The sequence below is a fragment of the Lissotriton vulgaris genome, chromosome 5 (genome assembly GCF_964263255.1).
Source record: "Lissotriton vulgaris chromosome 5, aLisVul1.2, whole genome shotgun sequence".
Lineage (NCBI taxonomy): Eukaryota > Metazoa > Chordata > Amphibia > Caudata > Salamandridae > Lissotriton > Lissotriton vulgaris.
This window is the reverse complement of record NC_141693.1, coordinates 1875748752-1875774808: the sequence shown is the minus strand read 5'-3', so window position 1 is coordinate 1875774808 and position 26057 is coordinate 1875748752. Positions and strand designations below refer to the sequence as shown.

Here is a 26057-nt window from a genome sequence, read left to right as displayed (position 1 = left end):
CTGTGTCTCAGAGCAGCCTGTCTGTGTCTCAGAGCAGCCTGTCTGTGTGTCAGAGCAGCCGTCTGTGTCTCAGTGCAGCACATCTGTGTCTCAGTACAGCCCAACTCTGTCTCAGTGCAGCCCATCTGTGTCTCAGAGCAGCTCGTCTGTGTCTCAGTGCAGCCCGTCTGTGTCTCAGTGCAGCCCGTCTGTGTCTCAGTGCAGCCCATCTGTGTTTCAGTGCAGCCTGTCTGTGTCTCAGTGCAGGACATCTGTGTCTCAGTACAGCCTATCTGTGTCTCAGTGCAGCCCATCTGTGTTTCAGTGCAGCCCGTCTGTGTTTCAGTGCAGCCCGTCTGTGTATCAGTGTAGCCTGTCTGTGTTTTAGTGCATCCCATCTGCTTTCTCAGAGCAGCCTGTCTGCGTCTCAGAGCAGCCCATCTGTGTCTCAGTGCAGCCCGTCTGTGTTTCAGCGCAGCCTGTCTGTGTATCAGTGCAGCCTGTCTGTGTCTCAGTGCAGCCTATCTGTGTCTCAGTGCAGCCCATCTGTGTTTCAGTGCAGCCCGTCTGTGTTTCAGTGCAGCCGTTCTGTGTTTCAGCGCAGCCCGTCTGTGTATCAGCGCAGCCTGTCTGTGTCTCAGTACAGCCTATCCGTGTCTCAGTGCAGCCCATCTGTGTTTCAGTGCAGCCCGTCTGTGTTTCAGTGCAGCCCGTCTGTGTTCCAGAGCAGCCTGTCTGTGTCTCAGAGCAGCCAGCCTGTGTTTCTGTGCATCCCATCTGCTGTCTCAGTGCACCCCCCTGTGTCTCAGTACAGCCCATCTGTGTCTCAGTGCAGCCCGTCTGTGTATCAGTGCAGCCCGTATGTGTATCAGTGCAGCCCATCTGCTCAATGCAGCTCATCTGTTATTCAGTGCAGCCCATCTGTGTCTCAGTGCAGCCCGTCTGTGTATCAGTGCAGTGCATCTGTGTCTCAGTACAGCCCATCTGTGTCTCAGAGCAGCCTGTCTGTGTCTCAGAGCAGCCTGTCTGTGTGTCAGAGCAGCCCGTCTGTGTCTCAGTGCAGCACATCTGTGTCTCAGTACAGACCGTCTGTGTTTCAGTGCAGCGCTTCTGTGTCTCAGTGCAGCCCATCTGTGTCTCAGTGCAGCCCATCTGTGTCTCAGAGCAGCCTGTCTGTGTCTCAGAGCAGCCCGTCTGTGTCTCAGTGCAGCCCGTCTGTGTTTCAGCGCAGCCCGTCTGTGTATCAGCGCAGCCTGTCTGTGTCTCAGTGAAGGACATCTGTGTCTCAGTACAGCCTATCTGTGTCTCAGTGCAGCCCATCTGTGTTTCAGTGCAGCCAGTCTGTGTTTCAGTGCAGCCCGTCTGTGTTTCAGCGCAGCCCGTCTGTGTATCAGTGCAGCCTGTCTGTGTTTCAGTGCATCCCATCTGCTGTCTCAGTGCACCCACCTGTGTCTCAGAGCAGCCTGTCTGTGTCTCAGAGCAGCCCATCTGTGTCTCAGTGCAGCCCGTCTGTGTTTCAGTGCAGCCCGTCTGTGTTTCAGCGCAGCCCGTCTGTGTATCAGCGCAGCCTGTCTGTGTCTCAGTGCAGGACATCTGTATCTCAGTACAGCCTATCTGTGTCTCAGTGCAGCCCATCTGTGTTTCAGTGCTGCCCGTCTGTGTTTCAGCGCAGCCCGTCTGTGTTTCAGCGCAGCTCGTCTGTGTCTCAGAGCAGCCTGTCTGGTTCTCAGAGCAGCCTGTCTGTGTCTCAGAGCAGCCCGTCTGTGTTTCAGTGCAGGACATCTGTCTCTCAGTGCAGCCCATCTGTGTTTCAGTGCAGCCCGTCTGTGTCTCAGTGCAGCCCATCTGTGTTTCAGTGCAGCCCATCTGTGTTTCAGTGCAGCCCATCTGTGTTTCAGCGCAGCCCTTCTGTGTATCAGCGCAGCCTGTCTGTGTTTCAGTGCAGCCCATCTGTGTTTCAGTGCAGCCCATCTGTGTTTCAGCGCAGCCCATCTGTGTATCAGCGCAGCCTGTCTGTGTCTCAGTACAGCCTATCTGTGTCTCAGTGCAACCCGTCTGTGTTTCAGTGCAGCCCGTCTGTGTCTCAGTGCAGCCCGTCTGTGTCTCAGTGCAGCCCGTCTGTGTCTCAGTGCAGCCCGTCTGTGTCTCAGTGCAGCCCATCTGTGTTTCAGCGCAGCCCGTCTGTATATCAGCGCGGCCTGTCTGTGTCTCAGTGCAGGACATCTGTGTCTCAGTACAGCCTATCTGTGTCTCAGTGCAGCCCATCTGTGTTTCAGTGCAGCCCGTCTGTGTCTCAGTGCAGCCCGTCTGTGTCTCAGTGCAGCCCGTCTGTGTCTCAGTGCAGCCTATCTGTGTCTCAGTGCACCCACCTGTGTCTCAGAGCAGCCTGTCTGCGTCTCAGAGCAGCCCATCTGTGTTTCAGTGCAGCCCGTCTGTGTCTCAGTGCAGCCCGTCTGTGTCTCAGTGCAGCCCGTCTGTGTCTCAGTGCAGCCCGTCTGTGTCTCAGTGCAGCCCGTCTGTGTTTCAGTGCAGCCCATCTGTGTTTCAGTGAAGCCTCTGTGTCTCAGTGCAGCCCTTCTGTGTCTCAGTGCAGGACATCTGTCTCTCAGTGCAGCCCATCTGTGTTTCAGCGCAGCCCGTCTCTGTTCAGCGCAGCCCGTCTGTGTATCAGTGCAATACATCTGTGTCTCAATGCAGTCCATCTGTGTCTCAATGCAGCCCATCATGCTGGATGTACAATTTGATGCTGATGACACCCCGTAAATAGATTTGCATGTCATAGGCAAATAAATACCAGTTCAGCCTTAACCAATGGAGCCAGGTAGATTTTAAAGAAGACAACAAAAGGCAAGTACCCACACGGGCTAAATAAGCACAGATCGACAAAGAGAACTACCGTTGGAGAGACAATCTCACACCCCAATTACAAGATTTCCGCTCCCTAAACAGATACTGGTGAGATAAAAAAACTTACACAGAGTTTTAATACCACATATATGTGTGTCCACAATGAATGCATATCAACATAAGACATATACAACATTATTTTCACATCCTATTACATTAAAACAAATCATGTGTCACATAAATCTAAAACAGTTTTTTGTGTGTGGTCCCCTTCAATACGGCATAACACAGCTCACAAAAATACAGAAACAATTTTAAAACAGTGTCAAAATTGAAAAATAAAGTCGTTTTTACAATTGGGAGCACCCTAAAGTACTGGAGTCATGTATCTGTTATGTGTGCTGATCAGTTATCTCTGTCAAATACAGGTCTCGATAAAATAGATATTCTTCATCTATATTCAGTCCCTTGTTGTGAACGGATTCTGCGGGAAAAAATGTGCCAACATGTTTCGGTGGGTTAGGAAAGCTTTCAACCACCTTCTGCAGGACAATATGATTAGGTATAAGTCTCCCCTAATATTAGGATAAAACATTCAATGCCCCACTTTCAGGTACATAAATGTTCCAATGCCGGTTCCTTATGACTCAGAACTCCTGTTCATCCTTGGTCATACGTCTTTCACAAATTACGAGTCCTGACTTGACATAGGGATGTTTTATCTCCTATTCCACAGGCTTTCCCTAGTAGATGTTCACAATTGCACCACCTTTATTGCCATGCGATCACATAGAGCTTCTCATAGTTGTCTGAACTCTACATATAGTAGATACGTCTATGCAATTATTACATTCCGTCTTGCTGTATGGTCAGGGTCGTTAACCGATAACCAAAGGGTGATGTAATAAAGCTCTTACATGAGTCTGCCCTGGTGACATTTATTTCTCAAAAATGTAAACGTTTACTTAACACTTGGTCATAAACTGAAATACATTTGAAGAGTGTGGTTTTGGAATATGTTAAGATGATAGTACAGCTGCCTCTGAGGCTTATTTTCATCATTGCTTTTGAGAGCCCTACCTTCATCACTGCTTGCTGTGAGCAGGGGCTTCTTCAGTTCATCCTAAAAGAATTACCTTCATCACTGTTTGTTGTGAGACTTACCTTCTTCACTGCATCCTAAGAGAATTACCTTCATCACTGTTTGTTGTGAGACGTACCTTCTTCACTGCATCCTAAGAGAATTACCTTCATCACTGTTTGTTGTGAGACTTACCTTCATCACTGGATACGGAGAGAATTCTCTTCATCAGTGCATCTTGTGAGGCTTATCTTCGTCAGTTCATTCTATGAAAATTAGTTGCCTCCCTGTACACTGTGAAACCTAGATTTATTACTGCTTCTTCTCGGGGAGATTTACCTGCATCTGTTCCTTTGTTAGTAGCAGTTCCTGCTCCAGTTTGGTCTTCAGGATTAAAAGCTGACCCCTCTCCGAGCTCATGAGGCAGTCCGCTTTATCCGGCAGCTGTGGGAAACAGAGAACAGTCAGAGATGTACCTGGGGATGCTCTGAAGTAAGCATAAGTTGATGAGTAGAGCTTTATACATTTACAAGCTACAGATATTCCATAAAGAGCCTTAATGCCTCAGTGTGCCTCCATGCCTTCCCTTATATGCTCAAGTACCACATGGTATACCAGAGCTCCTTTAAGAGGTAATCAACTGTTTGTTCTCATCTGACAATAGTCAAATATATAGACTAGGTGTCCAGTACTCATAGCCAGCACTCTCTCCTCTTCTTCAACATATACACCTCTCGCAAACATCTTTAAACCTTTGGTAGTGACACACATCACAAGGTGACATAAGACAAGGGTGTCACAGGAGACAGGGAAGTGGAGGAATCACAATAATGCCCAAACAACTAGAAACAATGGATACCTAGATGGGACAAAATGGTCAAAATTCCATGGGGCCTATTCACAACAGTAAATTTATACATATAAAATTACTCATTTTTAGATCTGCTCCTACACCTAGGTGTAAATCTACACTTGTGTGCGATTCACCATTTCCGACTTTAAATTTACCTCCATCCATACCCCCATCCCCTCAGTTCAGGTGGTGGAGACATCTAAGACTTTAACCTTCTGAAAGAAATTTGCTACTTAGGTATTCCAGCCACCACCTTAGAAGCTTGAGCTATAATCGGCCCTGCTGGGAGTTCCTGAGAATTCAGAGAAATTTTGCCCAGAGATCTGACTATTTGAAGAATCCGAGGTCATCATCAGTAAGCTCCTCGAGAGGGGGTTCTCCAAAGAACTACTGAAACAGGGAAGGAAGAGGGATTGATATTGCCCCAGGGATTTTCTTTTAGGGGCGAGGTTCAAGGCAATGACAATAACGTTAGACGGCATTTGTAGGACCAACTCACAGACTTTAATATACCTGCTGGGCGATTTGGTCATATGGCAGCCTGATGGCAACTATACAAACAATCCGGGGCCGATGCAGTGTGGAACCTACACCTCTTTCCAGCTTTCACTTCCTCTGTGACTGTTATACTCGGTGCCTGGTCTCTGGCCTTTCTGTAGCTCTAAGGCAAGATGCCTGTTCCCCCCTTGCGGTACTGTGTGGAGAAGTGTGGCTCAATGGTTAGAGCGGCAGACCCGGATGCAGAGGTCTGCCCCGGACCAGGGTTCAATTCCCGCCTCAGGCGGGTCTTGGGCTAAATTTCCCCGGACCTGACAATTGTCACCTCGGTGCCTATTCTAATCATGGGTCCCACGCTGCAACTCTGGGCAATAGCTTGCTTAATCTCCACAACGACCCCAACAGTGCCAGGATGCCTGGGGGGCGTGGCCAGCAGCAGGGCCGACTAGACGTGCCTCGCCGGAGCTCCGGCCGAGTTGCCCCATCATCCGCCTTAAATCCTTGACATCAAGCTTGAAATCCTACCAGTTTGAAGTAAAACCTATGCGGCATATGGAGCGAGAGCCGCCTGAGTGGTAGAGTGGATTTTCCTGGCGTTCGGCGAGCGGGGCGCAGAGGACAGCGAGATCCCTAGAGCTACGCCCGGCAGGCTGCCCGACGAGATTCTCACCGGGGCATCCCGGGACCCACCCCACGGTCGGGGGAGACTGCATAACACCGGAGAGCACACAGAGGCCGATCAGGAGGATCGAAGGGGAACAGTCTCCCACTCCAAGATGGCGGCCAGCGGAGAGTAACGAGCCGGGGGAGGCCCACCGTGAGACTCGGCAGGTCGGGCGCTGGCCCGGTGGGAGACGGAGGTGTGTGGTGGGACGAGCCGAGCTGGTGGCCCGGTCGCGGAGGGGCGGTGACAGTCGGATGTTCCCCCCCCCCATCCTTGCTGGCTGAGGAGGACATCGTGGCGGAGTGATACAGGCCGCCCAGACGCCGGAGACGGGGGCCACGAGGCTGGAGAGCCGTACTGAGACCAGCAAAATTGGACCCCCCCTAGTGGACACTCGCCCGCAATAACCAACGGCCCTTAGGCGGGGAAGCCGCGGACACGGAGAGCCCAGCTGGCCGACGGGCGGCTGCAGATAGCGGCGGCGGGGATCCGAGTAGACATCTAGCGCCCCTACGCTGGACTGGCCCCCGGCACTGAGATTTTGCATTCAGCGCACCCACCCGGGCCTTCACGCGTGATGACCATGGGGAAGAAAAATCTGATTCCCAAATATACGAGGCAGGGCACTATGGACGATTTCACGGCTCCACGAAATGGCGCGGATCACCCAGGCTCCCGCCCCAACATGGCCGTGTTGCTAGAGGCCATTCAAGCGTCCAGAACGGACATTCAGGCATCGCAATCAGCCCTGGAGATCAAGATTGGAGAGGTGGGAGCGGATGTGACGCTGTTGCGGCAAGACTTTCGGAACCTGAACGAGAGGGTAACGGCCGCGGAGGACAAATTGAAGGAAGACGGGGAGTCGATTACTACGCTCAAGAAAGACATGGCTGAATTACAGGCTGCGCACCGTCATCTCCAATGGAAGGTGGACGATGCAGAAAACAGGTCCAGGCGCAACAACCTCCGCTTTGTGGGGTTCAGAGAAGGGATTGAGGGCAAGGACATGGCCGCCTACCTGCTCAATTGGCTCAAAAGTACTTTCCCAACGGCGCCATTTTCTACATGCTTCATAATTGAGCGGGCGCACAGGGCGCTCTTGGCCAAACCCCCGGAGGGAGCGAGACCACGGCCGGTCATCGCACGCTTCCTGAACTTTGCTGACAGGGACCTGATCCTACGGGAAGCCAGGACCCTGGGGGAGATCCGCCTGGAGAACACAACGATCATGATCTTTCCAGACTACAGTCAGGAGGTCTCAAAACAACGCCGCTCCTATGACTCTGTGAAAGCTAAGCTGCGATCCCTGCAACATGCTTCTCTTTCCCGCCAAGTTGAAAGTGATCTATAAAGACAAAGCTCTCTTCTTTACACATCCTGAGGAAGCGTGGCAGTGGCTGGAAGAGCGCCCCATCCTGAATAGCCGAGAAGTGGCTAGCCGGGAGGCGATGGACAAAACAATAAGGAGTAAGTCGAGATGGGAGTTGCCGAAGCCACAGAGACAGAGGCCGCGGAGGACCCAACACAAGGCCGCTGCTACGCCGTATTGGACCCGTGGGTCGGCGAACACGAGGGACGGCAGATCGGCATCCCCGGGCAAAGACCCAGCACCAGGCTCGCGGTTCAGTGGCCTGCGGAAGGGAGTGCGTTCAGAGGGGGACGAAGGGGACGATGTAGAGGAGTCGGAAGGCCCATCATCCGGTGAGGAAGACATGGAACTCTTGAGCGAATCGTTACACCCACTGGCGAAGGAGATCCGTCAGATGGAACAAGACTCGTCGGGCCACGGCCCGACCACAGACACACAAGACTCCCATTCATGAACACTGTTGTGAGTAGCTAGGAGGAGATGGCAGCTCGGCGCAATGGAGCACGCAAGTTGGCACACCCCCACACAGTTTTCTTTCCTCTGTGTTTGAACTAAATACTGTTTAGACTGGGGAGGGATGTGCGGGAGGGCGACTGACCTACTCCCATGGATGGTTTGGTCCCATGTTGGGGCGCAGCTGGAAGGGGAGGGAGGTGGGGAGGGGGCGGGAGGGGTGAGTTGGTGTTGTTATTGCCTCATGTTGGGGTGCGGGGGAGTTAGGGGGGGGAAGGGGGAGTTGTGTGTGAAGCAGCACGTTCGAGACAGTTTACCCTTACCGACACCCTGGCTCTGGGGTCCAGTGCTCGATGGTACTCGTAAAATGCAATGGCAAGTACACTAGCTGATGCACGCCTGAATGGCGCTGGGGTTACGGCGATAACTTGGAATGTGAATGGCCTGGGTTCCAAAATTAAGAGGAGTCTGGTTACTGCTTATATTAAGCGCTTAACACCTGACATCATTTTCCTTCAGGAAACCCATCTGAGGGGGAACCACTGCGCATTTATAGCACGCGGGCAGTACATGGTTTTGGCACACGCAGGATACACTATGGACTCCCGGGGAACCGCAGTTCTCATTAGGAAAACGACACCTTTTACAGTTACACGCACATGGTTGGACCCGCAGGGTACATATGCCGGGGTACAGGGGACATGGAGGAGGCGCAGGAACACGTTGTTGTCAGTATATGCTCCACCCAAATTACAATCACGAACAATGCAGGAGATCACGAACATACTTCTGGACACGGCTGACACGGTTCAGATAATGGGAGGGGATTTTAATGATGTGATGTGCACGACACGAGATAGATCTGGGTCCCCTCACACCGTGGGTGCAGCGACAGCTCTGGCGCGTAGAAAGGATACCATCGGTCTCACCGATGTGTGGCGGTGGCTCCATCCTACACAGGAGGCGTACTCCTTCTACTCTGGGGCCCACAAAGTCTTCTCTAGGCTAGATTATATATTCACTCCCAGACAGGAACTCTCGACGGGGGACTCAGCAGAGTATAGGGCGAGGGGAATCTCGGACCACTCCCCGCTGTTCGCTCACATTGGGCGGGAAAGGGGAAGAGGGCAGGCACAGTGGCATTTGTCGTCATGGGATATGCAAACTCCAGAAATTTTATGGGGCATTAGAGCAGACATAAGAGTCTACATGGCAGAAAACAAAGGATCGGTGCAGTCAGGGGCGACACTATGGGAAGCCATGAAAACCGTGTTGAGAGACCGCTTCCAATCCAGGGTGGGGGAGGTCAGAAGGAAACGCACTGAGGCAATAGCGAATGAAGAGGCAAGCATTTTAACTCAGGAGGCCGAATACCACAGATTGAAGGGGGAGGCACGCCTTAGGAAACTGCTGGACACTCAGAGGCTATACAGGGAACTCGTCACGGATGAAGCGCGTACACAGGCGCTGGCTACCCTTCATCGCCTGTATGATGTCGGGGACAAATCCGGGAAACTCATGGCATGGCTGAGTAGGCGGGAGCGAGCGGCCAGGTGGGTAGATCGGATCGAGCTCCCCGGCGGTACACGGGTGTCATCGGATGACGCCATAGCAGGCGCTTTTGCGACCTATTTTGAGGATTTTTACAGGGCTAGGGACCTGGGGGACTGCGAAGTAGTGCAGTTATACTTGAGTGAAATGGAAGTCCCGCAGGTAACTGCCGACGAAAATGAGGCTCTGGAAGCCGACTTGTCACTGGACGAAATCGCGGAGGCGGTGGCTGTGCTGAAACCGGGGAAATCCCCGGGACCCAATGGCTTCCCGGCGGAGTTCTTCAAAAGCACGGCAGACCTCCTCTCACGCCACTTGAAGCCGCTCTACACTGACGCGTATGACTCAGGGAGTCTCCCGCCAGACCTGGTCTTAGCCACCATTGTCCCGATCCACAAGGAGGGCAAGCCCAGAGAGGATTGTTCCTCCTACCGCCCGATCTCCCTTCTAAATATCGAGACTAAAATTCTGGCCACTATCCTGGCGAGGCGTCTACGGCAGGTCATCACGGAACTAGTGCATCCGGACCAGTCCGGCTTCCTGCCGGATAGGGCCACCAAACTTAATCTACGGCGTACTCAAAACTGGCTCCAGGAAGTGTGTGAAAGGAGCGAGCCGCACTGGTTCCTCTCACTGGACGCAGAGAAGGCATTCGATGCAGTCCATTGGCCCTTCCTGATGGGGACCCTTGAACGTTTTGGGTTTGGGCCTAAGTTCCAGCACTGGGTGCGACTTCTGTATTCGAACCCTAGAGCTCGAGTACGGATCAACGGGCGAATGTCACGAGAATTCCCGATAGAGAGGGGGACCCGCCAGGGGTGCCCGCTGTCCCCGCTCCTCTTTACCCTCACGATCGAGATCCTCGCGATCCGTATCCGACATAACCAGGCTATCACTGGATTTCATTGGGGGGACTCGGGCACGAACCAGGAGAAGATCTCTCTATACGCAGATGATGTGCTGCTATACGTGATGAACCCGGATAGGACAATCCCGGCTTTATTCAAGGAACTAGGCGACTTTGGAGCAGTAGCAGGACACACTATTAACTGGCACAAATCGGTCCTCTATGACCCGCAGGGGGTTCCACGGGGGAAGTGCCTACCTGATTTACTCATACACACTACAGACGGTTTTCGGTACTTGGGGGTCTTTATCACTCTAGATAGGCTACGCTCATATACGGAAAATGTAAATAGAGTACTGGTGGCAGCGAAGGCGGAGATGGATAGGTGGAGGCCGCTCCCGCTCACCATATTAGGCCGGGCTACCCTCTATAAAATGATCCTGCTACCAAAATTCCTATATGCACTCCAAAATGAGTACTATCCCCTGCCGACCATGACCGTGAACAAAATCCATGCCGATCTCCGCACCTTCTTGTGGCTGGGGAAGCAGCCTCGAGTGGCGCTCACAACTTTACAGCGCCACCAATATAGCGGGGGAATCTCGCTTCCAAATCTGGAGGCCTACTACTGGGCAGAGCACCTCACCCCGATCAATGATTGGATACACGCCCCATCTGATCACCCTACTTATGCACTGGAGAGATCCAAATGGGAGAATAAGACGGTGCTGCATTTCTTGTATGGGGGGAAGGGGGGCCGTCACCTCCTCCCTGCGACCAGGATTACCTTGTCGGCGTGGCGCAGAGCAACCGTGAGAATGGGCTGGTATGAGAGGCCCACCCGCCAAACACCTCTATGGTCTTGTAAATGGTTGGCTGAGCTGAACAAACAGAGAGGCTTTCACAGGTGGGACGATATCGGCATCTCCACAGTTGGGGATGTGATCGCAAGGGGGGAACTGAAAACTTTCCAGGCACTACAGCACGATTTTGGCCTTCTGAAAACCCAATACTACAAATACCTGCAGTTTCGACATGCATGGGGGGCACAGAACATATCACTCAACGACATACCACAGTTTGCACCATTAGAGGGCCGTCTATTGCAGGAACAGATACAGAGGGGGGCGGTGTCTATGACATACAGAACACTGACGAATAACATGTTGGGTGACCTACAGGCCCTGAGGGAGAGGTGGGAGGCAGACGTGGGCACCCTGGAGAACCTGGACTGGGAACTCGTCCTCATGCACCCGCGAGAAGTAGCCATAAAGTCGAGGCTCCATCTCATACAGTTTAAAGTTCTTCATCGGGTGAGACTCTTTCGAATGGGGAGGATCGCTGACACAACTTGCCTACGATGCCACCACCACACAGGCGATTTCTTCCATATCATTTGGGGGTGTTCAGTGATTCAAGAATACTGGGATGAGGTCTTCAGTGAGTTGGGTGAGATACTGGAGGCAGATGTACCTAGGGACCCCAAACTGGCGCTTTTGGGCATGACCACAGAGGTGGACCTCACACGCCCCCTGCTCATTTTCCTGCTGCTGGCTCTGGTAGTTGCGAAGAGGGACATTGCGAGACTCTGGGGGGCGCCCAGGAAACCTGACTTGGAAGAATGGAGAAGGGGATTGGATTTGTACATGGCAGCTGAAAGGGTTACCTACAAAGCTAGAGGGTGCCCTCGAAAATTCCGAAAAATATGGGCCAAGTGGAGGTACTACCATGGGTTGGAGTAGGAGGCCAAGGACTGTCAGGGCTGGAGGGGGGGATGCGGGGTGGGGCACCGGGGTGGTACATTTGTTACTGATTCATATATAGCGATTCTCGGGGGGTTCAGGCCACGGGGTTGACTGCATCGACTGCTACATAGCAATGAAGGGTTGAGATGGACTCGGGGGTTGGGGGGGGCTGGGAAGGGTGACAAGCTGCTTGGGGGGGGTGGAGGGGGGAGGGGGTTTTTCAAATGGTGTTTTACAGTTGATGTTTTTTCTTGCAGTTTAAGGGGGGGGAGTTAAGGAAAAAATGCAAAATAAGTTCAGCATGATGACTACAATGTGTCCTTATGATGTAAAAAAGTTGCGCATATGGCGGTGAGAGCGGAATGTTGACGCTCCTCCGCGATGTCTTTATTTTGTTCTTGTGATTCGTCTGATGCAACAATAAAAAGAAATTAAAAAAAAAAAAAACAGTGCCAGGATGCCTGGCCTCACCTTAGGGGGGCCAGGAGTGGGCACTTCACATGGAAAGGCCAGGAGGGGTTCCAGAGCGGTATGTGTACAGTGCCGTGATTCCACTTGGGGTGATTGTGCGCTATATAAGCACTACAACATTTACATTTACTGTGGGGTCAATGGGATAGTACGAAAAGGCATATCTGGGCCCAATCTAAGTAACACCAGTACATTTTAACAACAACTCAAGACCACTTTACACCCCGTGGGTCTGCAATATGTATGGGGTGAAAAACATGAAGTAGACCGTGACCTGGGACCCCTATTTTAGATGATGACTGGGCATCTATGTGGGAAAAGGTGCCCAAGATTTCCCGCAATGCTCTTTTCAAAATAATCTGTTATTATCTCCTTCAGCTGGAATGCCTCACGCCTTTGAAACTTAGTGAGTACTTCCTCTCGACCTCGCCCAACTGCCTGGGTTGCCACGTAACTCCTGGAGACATGCTCCATATGCTATGGGGCTGCCCCTGCCTTGCCCATTATTGGTCCAAGGTGGTGTGGCTGTTGGCCGAGACCCCGTACCATGTTCTGACCCCTTTGCCTGATTTTGCCTTCTGGGTATTTACTCTTGCCCCGCCGGATACACAGTCACTAGCTGCTTCATTGACCTGGGTTTGGTGTTGGCTAATCGTAAAGTCACTATGGTGTGGAAGAATGCTGAGAGTCCTCGGATTGAGGGTTGGCAGGCAACGTGGGAAAGTGTTGTCCTCCTCCAAAAAGCACCCCAAAGCAGGCTCCCTTTGGAGTACGAGAGGGCTTAGACACAATTCTCACAGATTTTTTCGGGGAGACGCAAGTGCGGATGACTCCAATGACTGAATGCCCGCATGTGTGTGCCCTTCCTCCTCGACTCTCCGGATCCTGTTGTTTGACCTCCGCCAATGCTGACACCTGCCCTACATTATTTTTATACCTCAGTATTGGGACCGCTCCTTTCACATGATATTCTTGCAGAAGTGCCTTTCTCTATCCCCTTTTTCTGACAACTCAGGGAGTCTGCTGGAGGGTGGGGGTTTATGCCGTGGGAGGGGGAGGTAGATTTGCACATTTGTTTGATCACTTTTTAGTAGTTTACCTGTAACTGCTTTTTCCATTTATCATGGTATACGCACACACAATGTGGACTTGCCTTTTCACGCATTATATATATCTTGAAGTGCTCTCATGTTGTCATCTATATTTTTTTAATTGTTGTCTTTATATTATTTTTTATGTTTAATGTCCCCTTTGCTTGTGTCTGACTATCACATGAGAGCAACAATTTATATTCCACAACTGAAAGTGCTGTTTTGCTTTAACTCAATAAAATTCTGTTTAAAAAAAAATGAGACTCAAAATAAGATAGGACCTCCACCTCACTAAAATCCTCTGAGCCAAAATAGCGAACCCCTATATTAAGGAGATACTATCCACGGATAGGACCACCCTACTAACAGAATCCAACAACTTGAGGGAATTTCAGAAGTTCTGCGGCCACCTTTACACAGCTGACCGATGCTCTTACACAGCCCAATATGACTTTATAAACCAAGCTCACCTTAGTAATAGCCCCACTTTACTTACGGGCCAATTAGAGACCCCTATGTTGGACTTGGCCCTTTTCCCTGAAATTTTTCGCTTTTTGCTTCCCCTAATTCAGGATGGCTCCCCTTTATAATGTATTTGTATAGGCCCTGTGAGGTTAAAATGCCCTGGGTAATGTGAAAACCCATGCTAGGTTCAGGTGCCCTCTACCTTCAACATGGCTCCCATAGGCCCCTGTTACTGCAGTGTGGTCTTGTTAAGGCGCATTCTAGTTGACAGGAGCTGGCAGGGACCCCAAACAATGTTGCCATTCCAGCCTGCCTTGCCTGCCCACAGTTAGAGTAGGGAAGCTCCTGGCACCTTCTAGAATAAGGGCGGAGCTTAGTTTTGCCACCTTAGAGGGTGGTCACCTGACCTGGGCCTATATAAGGAAAGGGAGGGAAACTTTCCAATCAGTTGGGGCATCACTGACCTGGGGAACCCACGCAGGAGTTTTAGGCGGGAGGGCCTAGTTAGGAACCTATGCTACTGGGAGTGACAGGATTTAGGTGCTGCCTCTTAAGCTGGGTGAGGTGTCCTAGACTAGCCCCCTGATCTGGCCCGGCGGTAGGGAACCCAGGGACCATCTACAGTGACCTGCAGAGGAAGCCTGCCTGCAGTCCTCAACTCAACCCCCCTTCAAGTAACAAGAAACAAGAAACTGATATTTACAAGGGCGCAGGAACCATCAAGCGCCAAGAAGAAGAAGTTTAACTGCGCTGACCAGGTACTGGACTGTGCTGCACCTGCGCCTCCCCCCCTGACTTCACCTGGGTCCCTGCGCTATTCTGCCACTGTTGTGTGGCCTTACCTGAGGAAAGTGCCCTCACTGAAGTGCCTGCTAAGCCCTATCTCTGTGTGCGCTAGCCCCCTGAACTGCTGGGTGTGCCCCCACATCGTGTTTCACCCAAGCGCTGTGGTGTTCCTGAACCGCTATACTCCTGAGACGCTCCTGCTGTCATTGCCCCTTGAGTAGCGCTGGAGACTGACGAAAGAGTGCTGTGGTAATTGCCTCCTTCAAAGCGCTAGCCCTGAACTGCAAGCCTGTCTAAAGCTGAACTGTGCTGCCCTACAGCGCTCCCTTGCTGTGCCCTCAGAAGCGCTGTCCTTTGAGGATCAGCTGTGCCACAAAGCACTACAGTTGAAACTGCCCCAGGCGCTGTTCCTGCAAGCGCCGTGATTTCCTCTCGAGTGCTCACCTGTGGTGTTGTGTGAAGCGCTCTGTTCTGCCCCCAGGCGGCCCCCGGTGTCAGGAGAGGGACGCCTCTGTGTCGTGGTGGGCCGCACCCGGGCCGAGTGTGTGCTGTCCTCGCAGCGACCCCCGGAGCCTTGGGGAGGCCGCCGCGGTTGTTGACAGGCCAGCACCGTCCTTAGTGCCCCCTCGGAGGCCCTCGGAGCCAGGAGAGGGCCGCCGCGAATTCCTGTCAGGCCGCGCTAGGCTTGAGGCTGCGATGTCCTCGCCTCACGTGAAGGGGGCGCGTTAGGCCAAGCCCCCGCCGCGCTGTGATTGGCCGCACGGCTGAGCCCATGTCAAGCGAGCCTCGGATAGGCTCTGGGGCTCGGCACAAGCTATTGCTGCTCTGCCATAGGCCGCCGGGGACAAGCCCTCTTCGCGGCCGCCTCCTGATTGGTTCCCGGACCTCTGAAGCCCTCGTAGGCCCGGGAACAGGAAGAAACACCGCCGGAGGGCTCCGTGGATAGTGGGAGCCCTCCCTTGTGCCCGAGAGCCCCGTCTATGAGCGAGGGGCCCTGTGAAGCCGCACTGTGCCCCATTAGCTGGCCGAAGCCCCGAAGGGGCCGGAGGACGTTCCCCAGGTTGTGGAAGGCCCCCGGGAGGGCCGGAGCCCCCCTCGCACCGCCCTCACGCCTGATCATGCCGCACAACCACGCAAGGGCCCAGGAGGGCCGAAGATTGGAGGTAATTCCCGGGGAGGTGGGCGGTAGGCCGGAGAAGGCCCGAGTTCGCCCCTCCCCAGGGCAAAGTTGAAATTGAGCCCCATTGAAGATTGGTGACTGGGCCCTGTTGGCCCCTGTGTTTTGAGTCGGGCCCATTAGCCCTGTACTTGGCCCTTAGGGTTAAGGCTTAGTGGGACTGGCTGGTCTGACCAGCCCTTAGGCAGGTTTAAAAAGGGGTACTGTTGTTGGGCCGAAGTGCTCTACGCCCCAGGCTCACTGTGTTATTGGCCCCAGAAAAGGTTATTACGGATTAGTGAAATGTTTTCCTTTGCATGGGGAGACAGGTGTTCTGGATGAAATGTGTTACTCCTGCTTCACCAAAGGTGTTACACCAGCCTAGTGTTGTGACGAATGAACGCCCTCAGTTATCTTACGGACTGTTTTATCCTGCAGGGCGAAGTGTTGTATGTTCCTGCCTGATGCAATGGTAACTGAAATGTTTATTCTGTACTAGGGAAATTTTGATGCCGGCCTGATTTGCATTGGTCTGTGTATCTTACATAAAGAAAGGTTGGCTTATCTGATACCAAGGGTTATTATCGCCTAATGGATTGTGGCCCCATCTTTAATGGAATGTTCAGCCCTAATGTGATACTCTTTGTTGCCTGATGCAGTGTTTATCTGGTACTAATGAACTACTACTCCTAGCCTTATGTATGGTTTAACCTGGCTAATGAAACGTTACACTCCAGCTAATTGAAGGGTCTACCTTGAAAGAAATGTTTAGGTTCCTGTTTGGCGCCGCATCCCCTGAATGCCTGCAGGTGAATAGTGATGGCTCTGCATGAACTGTACTCAAATGATTCTTTAATTAATTATTTACAGGGGCGGGCTTCATGAAATGTTTATCCTATCCAAGGAACAGTTGCCCAGACGCCTAAATGTGCTATACTGCAGGGGTTGCTTATTAATGAAATATTTTACCCATGCTGGAGGCAATGTGTCGATTTACCTGATGACATACTGGTTTGTACCTACTGAAAGGTTTAATGCTGATTGAGGAGACGTTTAATCTTAATTAAGAAACTGTGGTACCTATGCCTAGGAGGTGGTTCTTCCTAACTGTTAAATGTTTTACTCCTGATACAGGGAAAGAGTTATTCTAGCCTAAGGCAGCGGCTCAGGAAATGTTCTACATTTAAAAAAATGTTTTATCCTCACTTAATGCACTGCTTATTCCTGCTGAAGGATATGTTTTATTCCCGCTAAGGAGTTTTGGTAATGTTCACCCTTGCTTGGTGAGAGATTAATTGCGTTACCTACTGAACAGGTTGCCAACCTGAAAACCTGTGGACAATTGCTATAGAAGTGTTCACCCGTGCTAATTGTTTTGCCTACTGAACAGGTTACTTACCTGACATGCTCATCCTTGCCTGATGAGCTGGTTGACCAAGCTAAGTCTTTCATGAAATGTTCACTGTTAACTGATGAAATGATCATTCTCTAATGGAACGTTATTGCGAAATGATAAATTGGATATTGAACTGCTCCTTTTTCTCCCCTCCTATGAAATGCTTTGATGATTAATTGATACTAGGATTTTCCACTCCTGAACCTTAATCTTATATAAAATTTATTTGATTTTTAATCAAACACACTGGAGTGGCATCAGTCATTGCGTGCCTTTTAATGTCTCAGTGGTTGCGTGTGCTGTGTAGTCACTTAACACCTAAGCTTTCGGGTGCCTATCTGCTTGTGTCAGGCTACCCCCGGGGATCTGGCGACCCCAGTTCCTACATTGGTGCCAAGCGGCGGGATTCAGGACGACCTGTGACTATAAAGCACCCTCCAGTGGAACAGAGTGTGCCGCAATTAGACTGGACACCTATCGTGCCTGCAAGCATAATTATTTGCCCCCACTGTCTAGCCTGTGTGTAGAGACCTGTGTTTGACCTAGAATTGTTACCCACGTCCTAGGATCTTTCCTTGATTTTTATCTGGGTCCCCACCTGGCAAGATGGAGTTCCAGCTGGCCAAACTGCCATGGGAATTTTGTCAGGAGATGGGGTTGCCGGTTGGGCGGAGAGCCGCAAAGGAGGAGCTCCGTACCACTTTGAGCGCAGGGGTAAGTGCCCACCCAGAGAGGAGAGGGGATGGGGGACAGGAGGGTCAGGTTACACAAGAGGAGGCGGGCGCTCCAGAAGGACTAGACCTACTGAACACTGTGATAAGTGGAAATGTGTTGTCAAGAAGACGTTCCAAGACAGGCAGTAGTGTATCTAGTAGGAGTGCGTTGTCGAAGGTGTATGAGGACAGGAGGGAGGAGAGGCGATTGAGATTGGAGCTTGCCAAGCTAGAGCACGAGAGGGAGAGAGAAAGGGAAGATAGGGAGTTAGCATTGGAAGAGAGGAAGCTGGCGCACGAGCTTCAGCTCAAGGAGTTGGAGCTGAAAGCTTTACAATTAAGTGCGTCAGGAACTCCTAATGGTGGCAGCGTACCCGAGGTTCGGGGGAGTGATCCTGAAGGGAGTGGTACAGGGATCTTCCGACCCAGTGAGGCGGGAGAGGTGAGGAGAAGCCCAGCTAGGTCCCAGGATAGTGATAGTGTTGTAGGGCCTCACATCCCATCTACAGGAGGGAGTGAGACGGGGAGGTGTCCCGAGGTGCCCCAACCGCAGTCACAGGGCCTGGAGAGTTTGGTAAGTGAACCCCAGGTTGGGAGCCTAGGCTGTCCTGTTGTGCCTTCCAGTAAAAGTTCCCCTAGTGCCAGAAGAACCCGGAGCATCAGTAACAGGAGCTCCAGTGGTTCAGGGCTCTGACCAGTCTCCGGGTTTAGATCCTGGACTGGGGGTTCAGGTTCAGGAGTTGCCTGACCTGGAGGGTGGGGTACCTGTAATTAAGGTCCCTACCGAATTGACTTCCAGGGGTACTTCTCCCGGTGGGAGGGTGTGGAACTCTGGAAGGGGGTGCGGAGGGAGGAAGGACTCTCCTCTGTCACCGGCTCAGCCACAGGGCGCAGATCCCGGGTTGGGTGGCCAGGTCGAGGATTTCCCGGACCTGGCGGGTGGGACATCTGTAATCAGAATCCCCCCGGATGTGACTCTCAGGGGTACTAGTAGGAGGGTGCGGAACTCTGGGAGGGAGTGCAGGGGGAGGGAGGACTCGCCCCTGTCACCAGTTCAACCTAAGGGTCTAGACTCTAGGTTGGGGAGAGAGTGGTCTTCTGAGGGTGTCCCGCTTAGGAGGAATGGGTGGAACCCCAGAAGGAGAGGTAGGGGGAGGAGAGCCTCGCCCCTGGTGGCTGGTCAGCCTGAGGGTTCGAATTCCAGGTGGGATGACCAGTGGCCGTTTGGAGTTGCAAGGAGGAGAAGGAGAGTGGTCAAATGGTACTACGGGCCTGGGGCTACTGCCCCCCACTCTGAGAGAGAGCTAGGGCCAGAGACTTTTGGACTGTCTAGAGGCCAGTCCTGGCCACATCCCACTAGGGAACACCAGTGGGGTGGTTTGAATGGTGAAGAGCTGGCAGATGCCATGGAAGTTACGGGCCTGCGTCCACCTTTTTCCGCCCCAAGCAGGGAAGCCCATCACTGTGCTGCTTGGTCTACCCTGGCTTTTGGCTGGGGGGGGAGTTGTGTTGGACCTGGCCCTTTTCCCAGAAATGTTTCGCTTTTTGCTTCCCCTAATTCAGGATGCCCCCCCTTTATAATGTATTTGTATAGGCCCTGTGAGGTTAAAATGCCCTCGGTAAAGTGAAAACCCATGCTAGGTGCAGGTGCCCTCTACCTTCATCATGGCTGCCATAGGCCCCTGTTACTGCTGTGTGGTCTTGTTAAAGGCGCATTCTATTTGCTTGGAGCTGGCAGGGACCCCAAACAATGTTGCTATTCCAGCCTGCCTTGCCTGCCCACAGTTAGAGTATGAAAGCTCCTGGCACCTTCTAGAATAAGGGTGGAGCTTAGTTTTGCTGCCTTAGAGGGTGGTCACCTGACCTGGGCCTATATAAGGAAAGGGAGGGAAACTTTCCACTCAGTTGGGGCATCACTGACCTGGGGAACCCACGCAGGAGTTTTAGGCGGGAGGGCCTAGTTAGGAAACTATGCTACTGGGAATGACAGGATTTAGGTGCTGCCTCTTAAGCTGGGTGAGGTGTCCTAGACTAGCCCCCTGATCTGGCACGGCGGTAGGGAACCCAGGGACCATCTACAGTGACCTGCAGAGGAAGCCTGCCTGCAGTCCTCAACTCAACCCCCCTTCAAGCAACAAGAAACAAGAAACTGATATTTACAAGGGCGCAGGAACCATCAAGCGCCAAGAAGAAGAAGTTTAACTGCGCTGACCAGGTACTGGACTGTGCTGCACCTGCGCCTCCCCCCCTGACTTCACCTGGATCCCTGCGCTATTCTGCCACTGTTGTGTGGCCTTACCTGAGGGAAGTGCCCTCACTGAAGTGTCTGCTAAGCGCTATCTCTGTGTAGCGCTAGCCCCCTGAACTGCTGGGTGTGCCCCCACATCGTGTTTCACCCAAGCGCTGTGGTGTTCCTGAAACGCTATACTCCTGAGACGCTCCTGCTGTCATTGCCCCTTGAGTAGCGCTGGAGACTGACGAAAGAGTGCTGTGGTAATTGCCTCCTTCAAAGCGCTAGCCCTGAACTGCCAAGCCTGTCTAAAGCTGAACTGTACTGCCCTACAGCGCTCCCTTGCTGTGCCCTCAGAAGCGCTGTCCTTTGAGGATCAGCTGTGCCACAAAGCGCTACTGTTGAAACTGCCCCAGGCGCTGTTCCTGCAAGCGCCGTGATTTCCTCTCGAGTGCTCACCTGTGGTGTCGTGTGAAGCGCTCTGTTCTGCCCCCAGGCGTCCCCTGGTGTCAGGAGAGGGCCGCCTCCGTGTCGTGGTGGGCCACACCCGGGCCGAGTGTGTGCTGTCCTCGCAGCGGCCCCCGGAGCCTTGGGGAGACCGCCGTGGTTGTTGACAGTCCAGCGCCGTCCTTAGTGCCCCCTCGGCGGCCTTCGGAGCCAGAAGAGGGCCGCCGCGAATTCCTGTAAGGCCGCGCTAGGCCCGAGGCTGCGATGTCCTCCCCTCACGTGAAGGGGGCGCGTTAGGACATGCCCCCGCCGCGCTGTGATTGACCGCACGGCCGAGCCCCTGTCAAGCGAGCCTCGGATTGGCTCTGGGGCTCGGCACAAGCTATTGCTGCTCTTCTATTGGCCGCCGGGGACAAGCCCCCTTCGCGCCCGCCTCCAGATTGGTTCCCGGACCTCTGAAGCCCTCGTAGGCCCGGGAACAGGAAGAAACACCGCCAGAGGGCTCCGTGGATAGTGGGAGCTCTCCCTTGTGCCCGAGAGCCCCGTCTACGAGCGAGGGGCCCTGTGAAGCCCCACTGTGCCCCATTAGCTGGCGCAAGCCCCGAAGGTGCCGGAGGAGATTCCCCAGGTTGTGGAAGGCCCCCGGGAGGGCTGGAGCCGCCCTCACCCCGCCCTCACACATGATCACGCCGCACAACCATGCAAGGGCCCCGGAGGGCCGAATATTGGAGGTAATCCCCGGGGAGGTGGGCGGTAGGCCGGAGAAGGCCTGAGTTCGCCCCTCCCCGGGGGAAAGTTGAAATTGAGCCCCATAGAAGATTGGTGACTGGGCCCTGTTGGCCCCTGTGTTTTGAGCCGGGCCCATTAGCCCTGTACATGGCCCATAGGGTTAAGGCTTAGTGGGACTGGCTGGTCTGACCAGCCCTTTGGCAGGTTTAAAAAGGGGTACTGTTGTTGGGCCGAAGTGCTCCAAGCCCCAGGCTCACCGTGTTATTGGCCCTAGAAAAGGTTATTACGGATGAGTGAAATGTTTTCCTTTGCATGGGGAGACAGGTGTTCTGGATGAAATGTGTTACTCCTGCTTCACCGAAGGTGTTACACCAGCCTAATGTTGTGACGAATGAACGCCCTCAGTTATCTTACGGACTGTTTTACTCCTGCAGGGCGAAGTGTTGTATGTTCCTGCCTGATGTAATGGTAACTGAAATGTTTATTCTGTACTAGGGAAATTTTGATGCCGGCCTGATTTGCATTGGCCTGTGTATCTTACCTAAAGAAAGGTTGGCTTATCTGATACCAAGGGTTATTATCGCCTAATGGATTGTGGCCCCATCTTTAATGGAATGTTCAGCCCTAATGGGATACTCTTTGTTGCCTGATGCAGTGTTTATCTGGAACTAATGAAATACTACTCCTAGCCTTATGTATGGTTTAACCTGGCTAATGAAACATTTCACTCCAGCTAATTGAAGGGTATAACCTGAAAGAAATGTTTAGGCTCCTGTTTGGCGCTGCATCCCCTGAATGCCTGCAGGTGAATAGTGATGGCTCTGCATGAACTGTACTCAAATGATTCTTTAATTAATTCTTTACAGGGGCGGGCTTCATGAAATGTTTATCCTATCCAAGGAACAGTTGCCCAGACGCCTAAATGTGCTATACTGCAGGGGTTGCTTATTAATGAAATATTTTACCCATGCTGGAGGCAATGTGTCGATTTACTTGATGACATACTGGTTTGTACCTACTGAAAGGTTTAATGCTGATTGAGGAGACGTTTAATCTTCATTAAGAAACTGTGGTACCTATGCCTAGGAGGTGGTTCTTCCTAACTGTTAAATGTTTTACTCCTGATACAGGGAAAGAGTTATTCTAGCCTAAGGCAGCGGCTCAGGAAATGTTCTACATTCAATTAAATGTTTTATCCTCACTTAATGCACTGCTTATTCCTGCTGAAGGATATGTTTTATTCCCGCTAAGGAGTTTTCGGTAATGTTCACCCTTGCTTGGTGAGAGATTAATTGCGTTACCTACTGAACAGGTTGCCAACTTGAAAACCTGTGGACAATTGCTATAGAAGTGTTCACCCGTGCTAATTGTTTTGCCTACTGAACAGGTTACTTACCTGACATGCTCATCCTTGCCTGATGAGCTGGTTGACCAAGCTAAGTCTTTCATGAAATGTTCACTGTTAACTGATGAAATGATCATTCTCTAATGGAACGTTATTGCGACATGATAAATTGGATATTGAACTGCTCCTTTTTCTCCCCTCCTATGAAATGCTTTGATGATTAATTGATACTATGATTTTCCACTCCTGAACCTTAATCTTATATAAAATTTATTTGATTTTTAATCAAACACACTGGAGTGGCGTCAGTCATTGCGTGCCTTTTAATGTCTCAGTGGTTGCGTGTGCTGTGTAGTCACTTAACACCTAAGCTTTCGGGTGCCTATCTGCTTGTGCCAGGCTACCCCCGGGGAACTGGCGACCCCAGTTCCTACACCCTATAATGGAGGACAAAGTGAAAATGGCTATTAAGGAACTGAAAGCAGGGAAAACATTGAGCCTTGATGGATACACCAGTGCCTTTTACAAAACCATCTCATACAAACTGCTCCCCCAACTGACCTCCCTCTTCTATACATTTGCCTATGGGGGCTCCGTTACACCAAGCAGGGAAGCAGGGATATCCCTTATCCCAAAACACGGGGCAAAAACTGCAGTTCCTTTAGGCTGATTGCCTTACTCAATGTATATGTTTAACTGTACACCAAAATGCTAGCAAGAGATTCAGGGGCATATTATCAAGGGGGTTTATCTCCGCTTTTTTGGCTTTAAAAGCCAAGAGAGCGGAGATAAAATTATCTCCCTATTACCTAGCTATCGCTAACACCAGTTAGCGACAGCTAGTAGGAGATAGCGACCATCTTGGGCCCCGCTTTGTATGTCAGTGATATTTATCACTAATGACATGCAAAGTGGGCGTGCCAAGATGTTAGCGTCTGGAAACAGTTGCTAATATCGCTATCTCCTTTTACCAACTTTTGGAGATATTCGCGCTAAGCGCGAATATCTCCAGAAGCTAACACCTGCCCCTGAGCAGTTCTTAGCCATGTTATCCAATGGTAGGTGGATAACATGGCTAAGAGCATTAGCTCGGTAATGCATGAATATCGCGGACTTTTCAGCGATATTCTTGCATTTCGGCCGATTTTTATCGCTTAGGAGATAAACCTTGATAATAGCAAGATTCCTAAGCGATAAAAATCGCTGCAGCTCGGCGATAAAAATATCTCCGCTAAACCTACATAGCGATAATTATCGCTAGTTGTTGGTAATATGCCCCTTAGTGATTTATTCCTGGGCATTATACACCCAGACCAATCAGCCTTTGTCAAAGGCAGACAAACCCATGATAATATTTGCAAACTTATCCATCTCACCGAAAAAGTCGTAAGAAAAAGATCCTATTCCTCATAGCCACACTGGACGAGGAAAAGGCCTTTAACTGAGTGTATTGGAATTCTATGAGACAGGTCTTGCAGGCAACGGGTATGGGGCCTCATTGTACTTCAATGATAATAGCCAATTATGTAACAACCACAGCCACAACAGGCCTTCATAGACAGATATCTCACCCTTTCAAACTGACGAAAGACAGGAGACAGGGCTGCCCTCTGTCCCCCCCTCTTGTTTGCTCTCAGCATGGACCCATTAGCAACCCACATTAGAACAACTGAAGCCCATAAAGGGATACTATTCTGAGAAAATAATACAAATTATCCCTGTTCGTAGATGACCTTGTGCTCACCTTAACAGATCCCGCAAGCTTACTAGAACACACAGTCCATCCTCTCCAAACCTTTAAAACTATTGCAGGATACAAAATAAACATATCCAAATCCTAAGTGTTTAATATCAACCTTTCCATAGAACTAAGGGCAGACTTGAAAGCGAATAGTGGTGTTCTTATGAGAAAGTTAATTGGCAGTACTACAAACTCGTTGTGGCTTGATCAAGTCATTACGAGACTTTTTATTTTCTGTATTGGGCACTTTTATTACAATTGAAAGGAAGTGCTGAAGGAAAAAGTAAAAGCCCATAAACATGATGTTTTATGGTCGAATTAGCCCTATGATGTTTTTGTCTGTTTTCTCTTTACTGTTCGATATTGTGTATTGTGTGATGTTTATGGTTTTAATTGGCTAATAAAAAATAATATATATATTTACAAAACTATTGCATGATACAAAATAAACATATCCAAATCCTAAGTGTTCAACATCAACCTTCCTAAAGAACTAGGGCAAACTTGAAAGTGAAATGACCACTAAAATGGCCCTCTTCTCAGATTAAATACTGAGGGATTCATCTGACACCCAGAGTCCGGGATTTGTATAGGGCCAATTACTCACTACTGCTAAATTAAATCAAACATGATTTGCACAGGAGCCCTCTCTTTCTATCTTGGATGGGCAGGATTAATGTTAACAATACGAACATCTTGCCCGGAGTCCTCTATTTATTGGTATTTAGACTGAGTGTCAGAAACAGAAATATTGAGGACGGGGGGTGTGGCTTGACGCCCGGTAGTAATGGCGGCGCCCGAGTAACGCTCAGCTGAGGCTTTGGAAGTTGCACCGCTAGCATACCGTTTCTTCCTGGTGGAAGGACATGACAGGGTTTCGGAACATGGTGGGACGCCTTTGAACTGTTTCCAGATGCTCGACATACTTTGAGGCCGGAGAATTTCACCGAAGTAAGTGGCTCCAATATCTCAGTGAGTGCGGCTGCCATTTTGATATGCGGCTGTCACCGGACTTTCTGGTCACTGAGCGAGGCTCTTCATAAGACGGAGCGTCTTCTCACTCCTGCCCACTTTCTGCCTCAGGACTTTGCTCCATGCATTTCTTTGATGGCTTGTGCCCTTTTGCCCCTCTTTGAGACTGGCGCGAGGTTTTGCTGTTTAACCTCAACTCCTCACCGCCATTTTGTAGCGTCTGAATGACAATTCGTTACTATCTCGGTCACGGCGCATGAGCTTCTATGTGATAAGCAGCCGTTTCTCTTCATGTCTTTGCAGGCCAGCGCTGAGTGCACTTGTGTTGCTGAATTAGGGGGAATACTTGCTCTCTCAGCATAATAATACATCTCCATTTGGCTGTTTTCATTTGGATGTCTGCATGCCAACTGTAGAAAGTGGCTGACTATCATTATCATCTTCCTCTGGATATAGCTTGGCTGTCATACCTCCCAGCAACAGAGGTGTCTTCTGGATTTCTTATTTACTCATATTAGACGCCTAGCACTACATGCGACCTTGCTGTTGACGTGGTGAGTCACAACTTTGTCCTTTGGCATGATAGCAAGCCCTTACCTTTGCGCTCATGGGGGATAAGACTCTAAAG

At 51.2% G+C, this 26057-nt stretch overlaps 1 protein-coding gene across 1 annotated transcript in view; it reads right to left on the bottom strand.

Annotated features, from left to right (window-relative positions):
* Positions 1 to 26057, bottom strand: part of TEKTL1 (tektin like 1) — a 182846-nt gene that overhangs the window by 77381 nt on the left and 79408 nt on the right. Inside the window, exon 3 of the mRNA XM_086924377.1 lies at positions 4247 to 4351. Within this exon, the coding sequence (XP_086780503.1) occupies positions 4247 to 4351 (105 nt within the window). The remainder of the gene's footprint in view (positions 1 to 4246; positions 4352 to 26057) is intronic.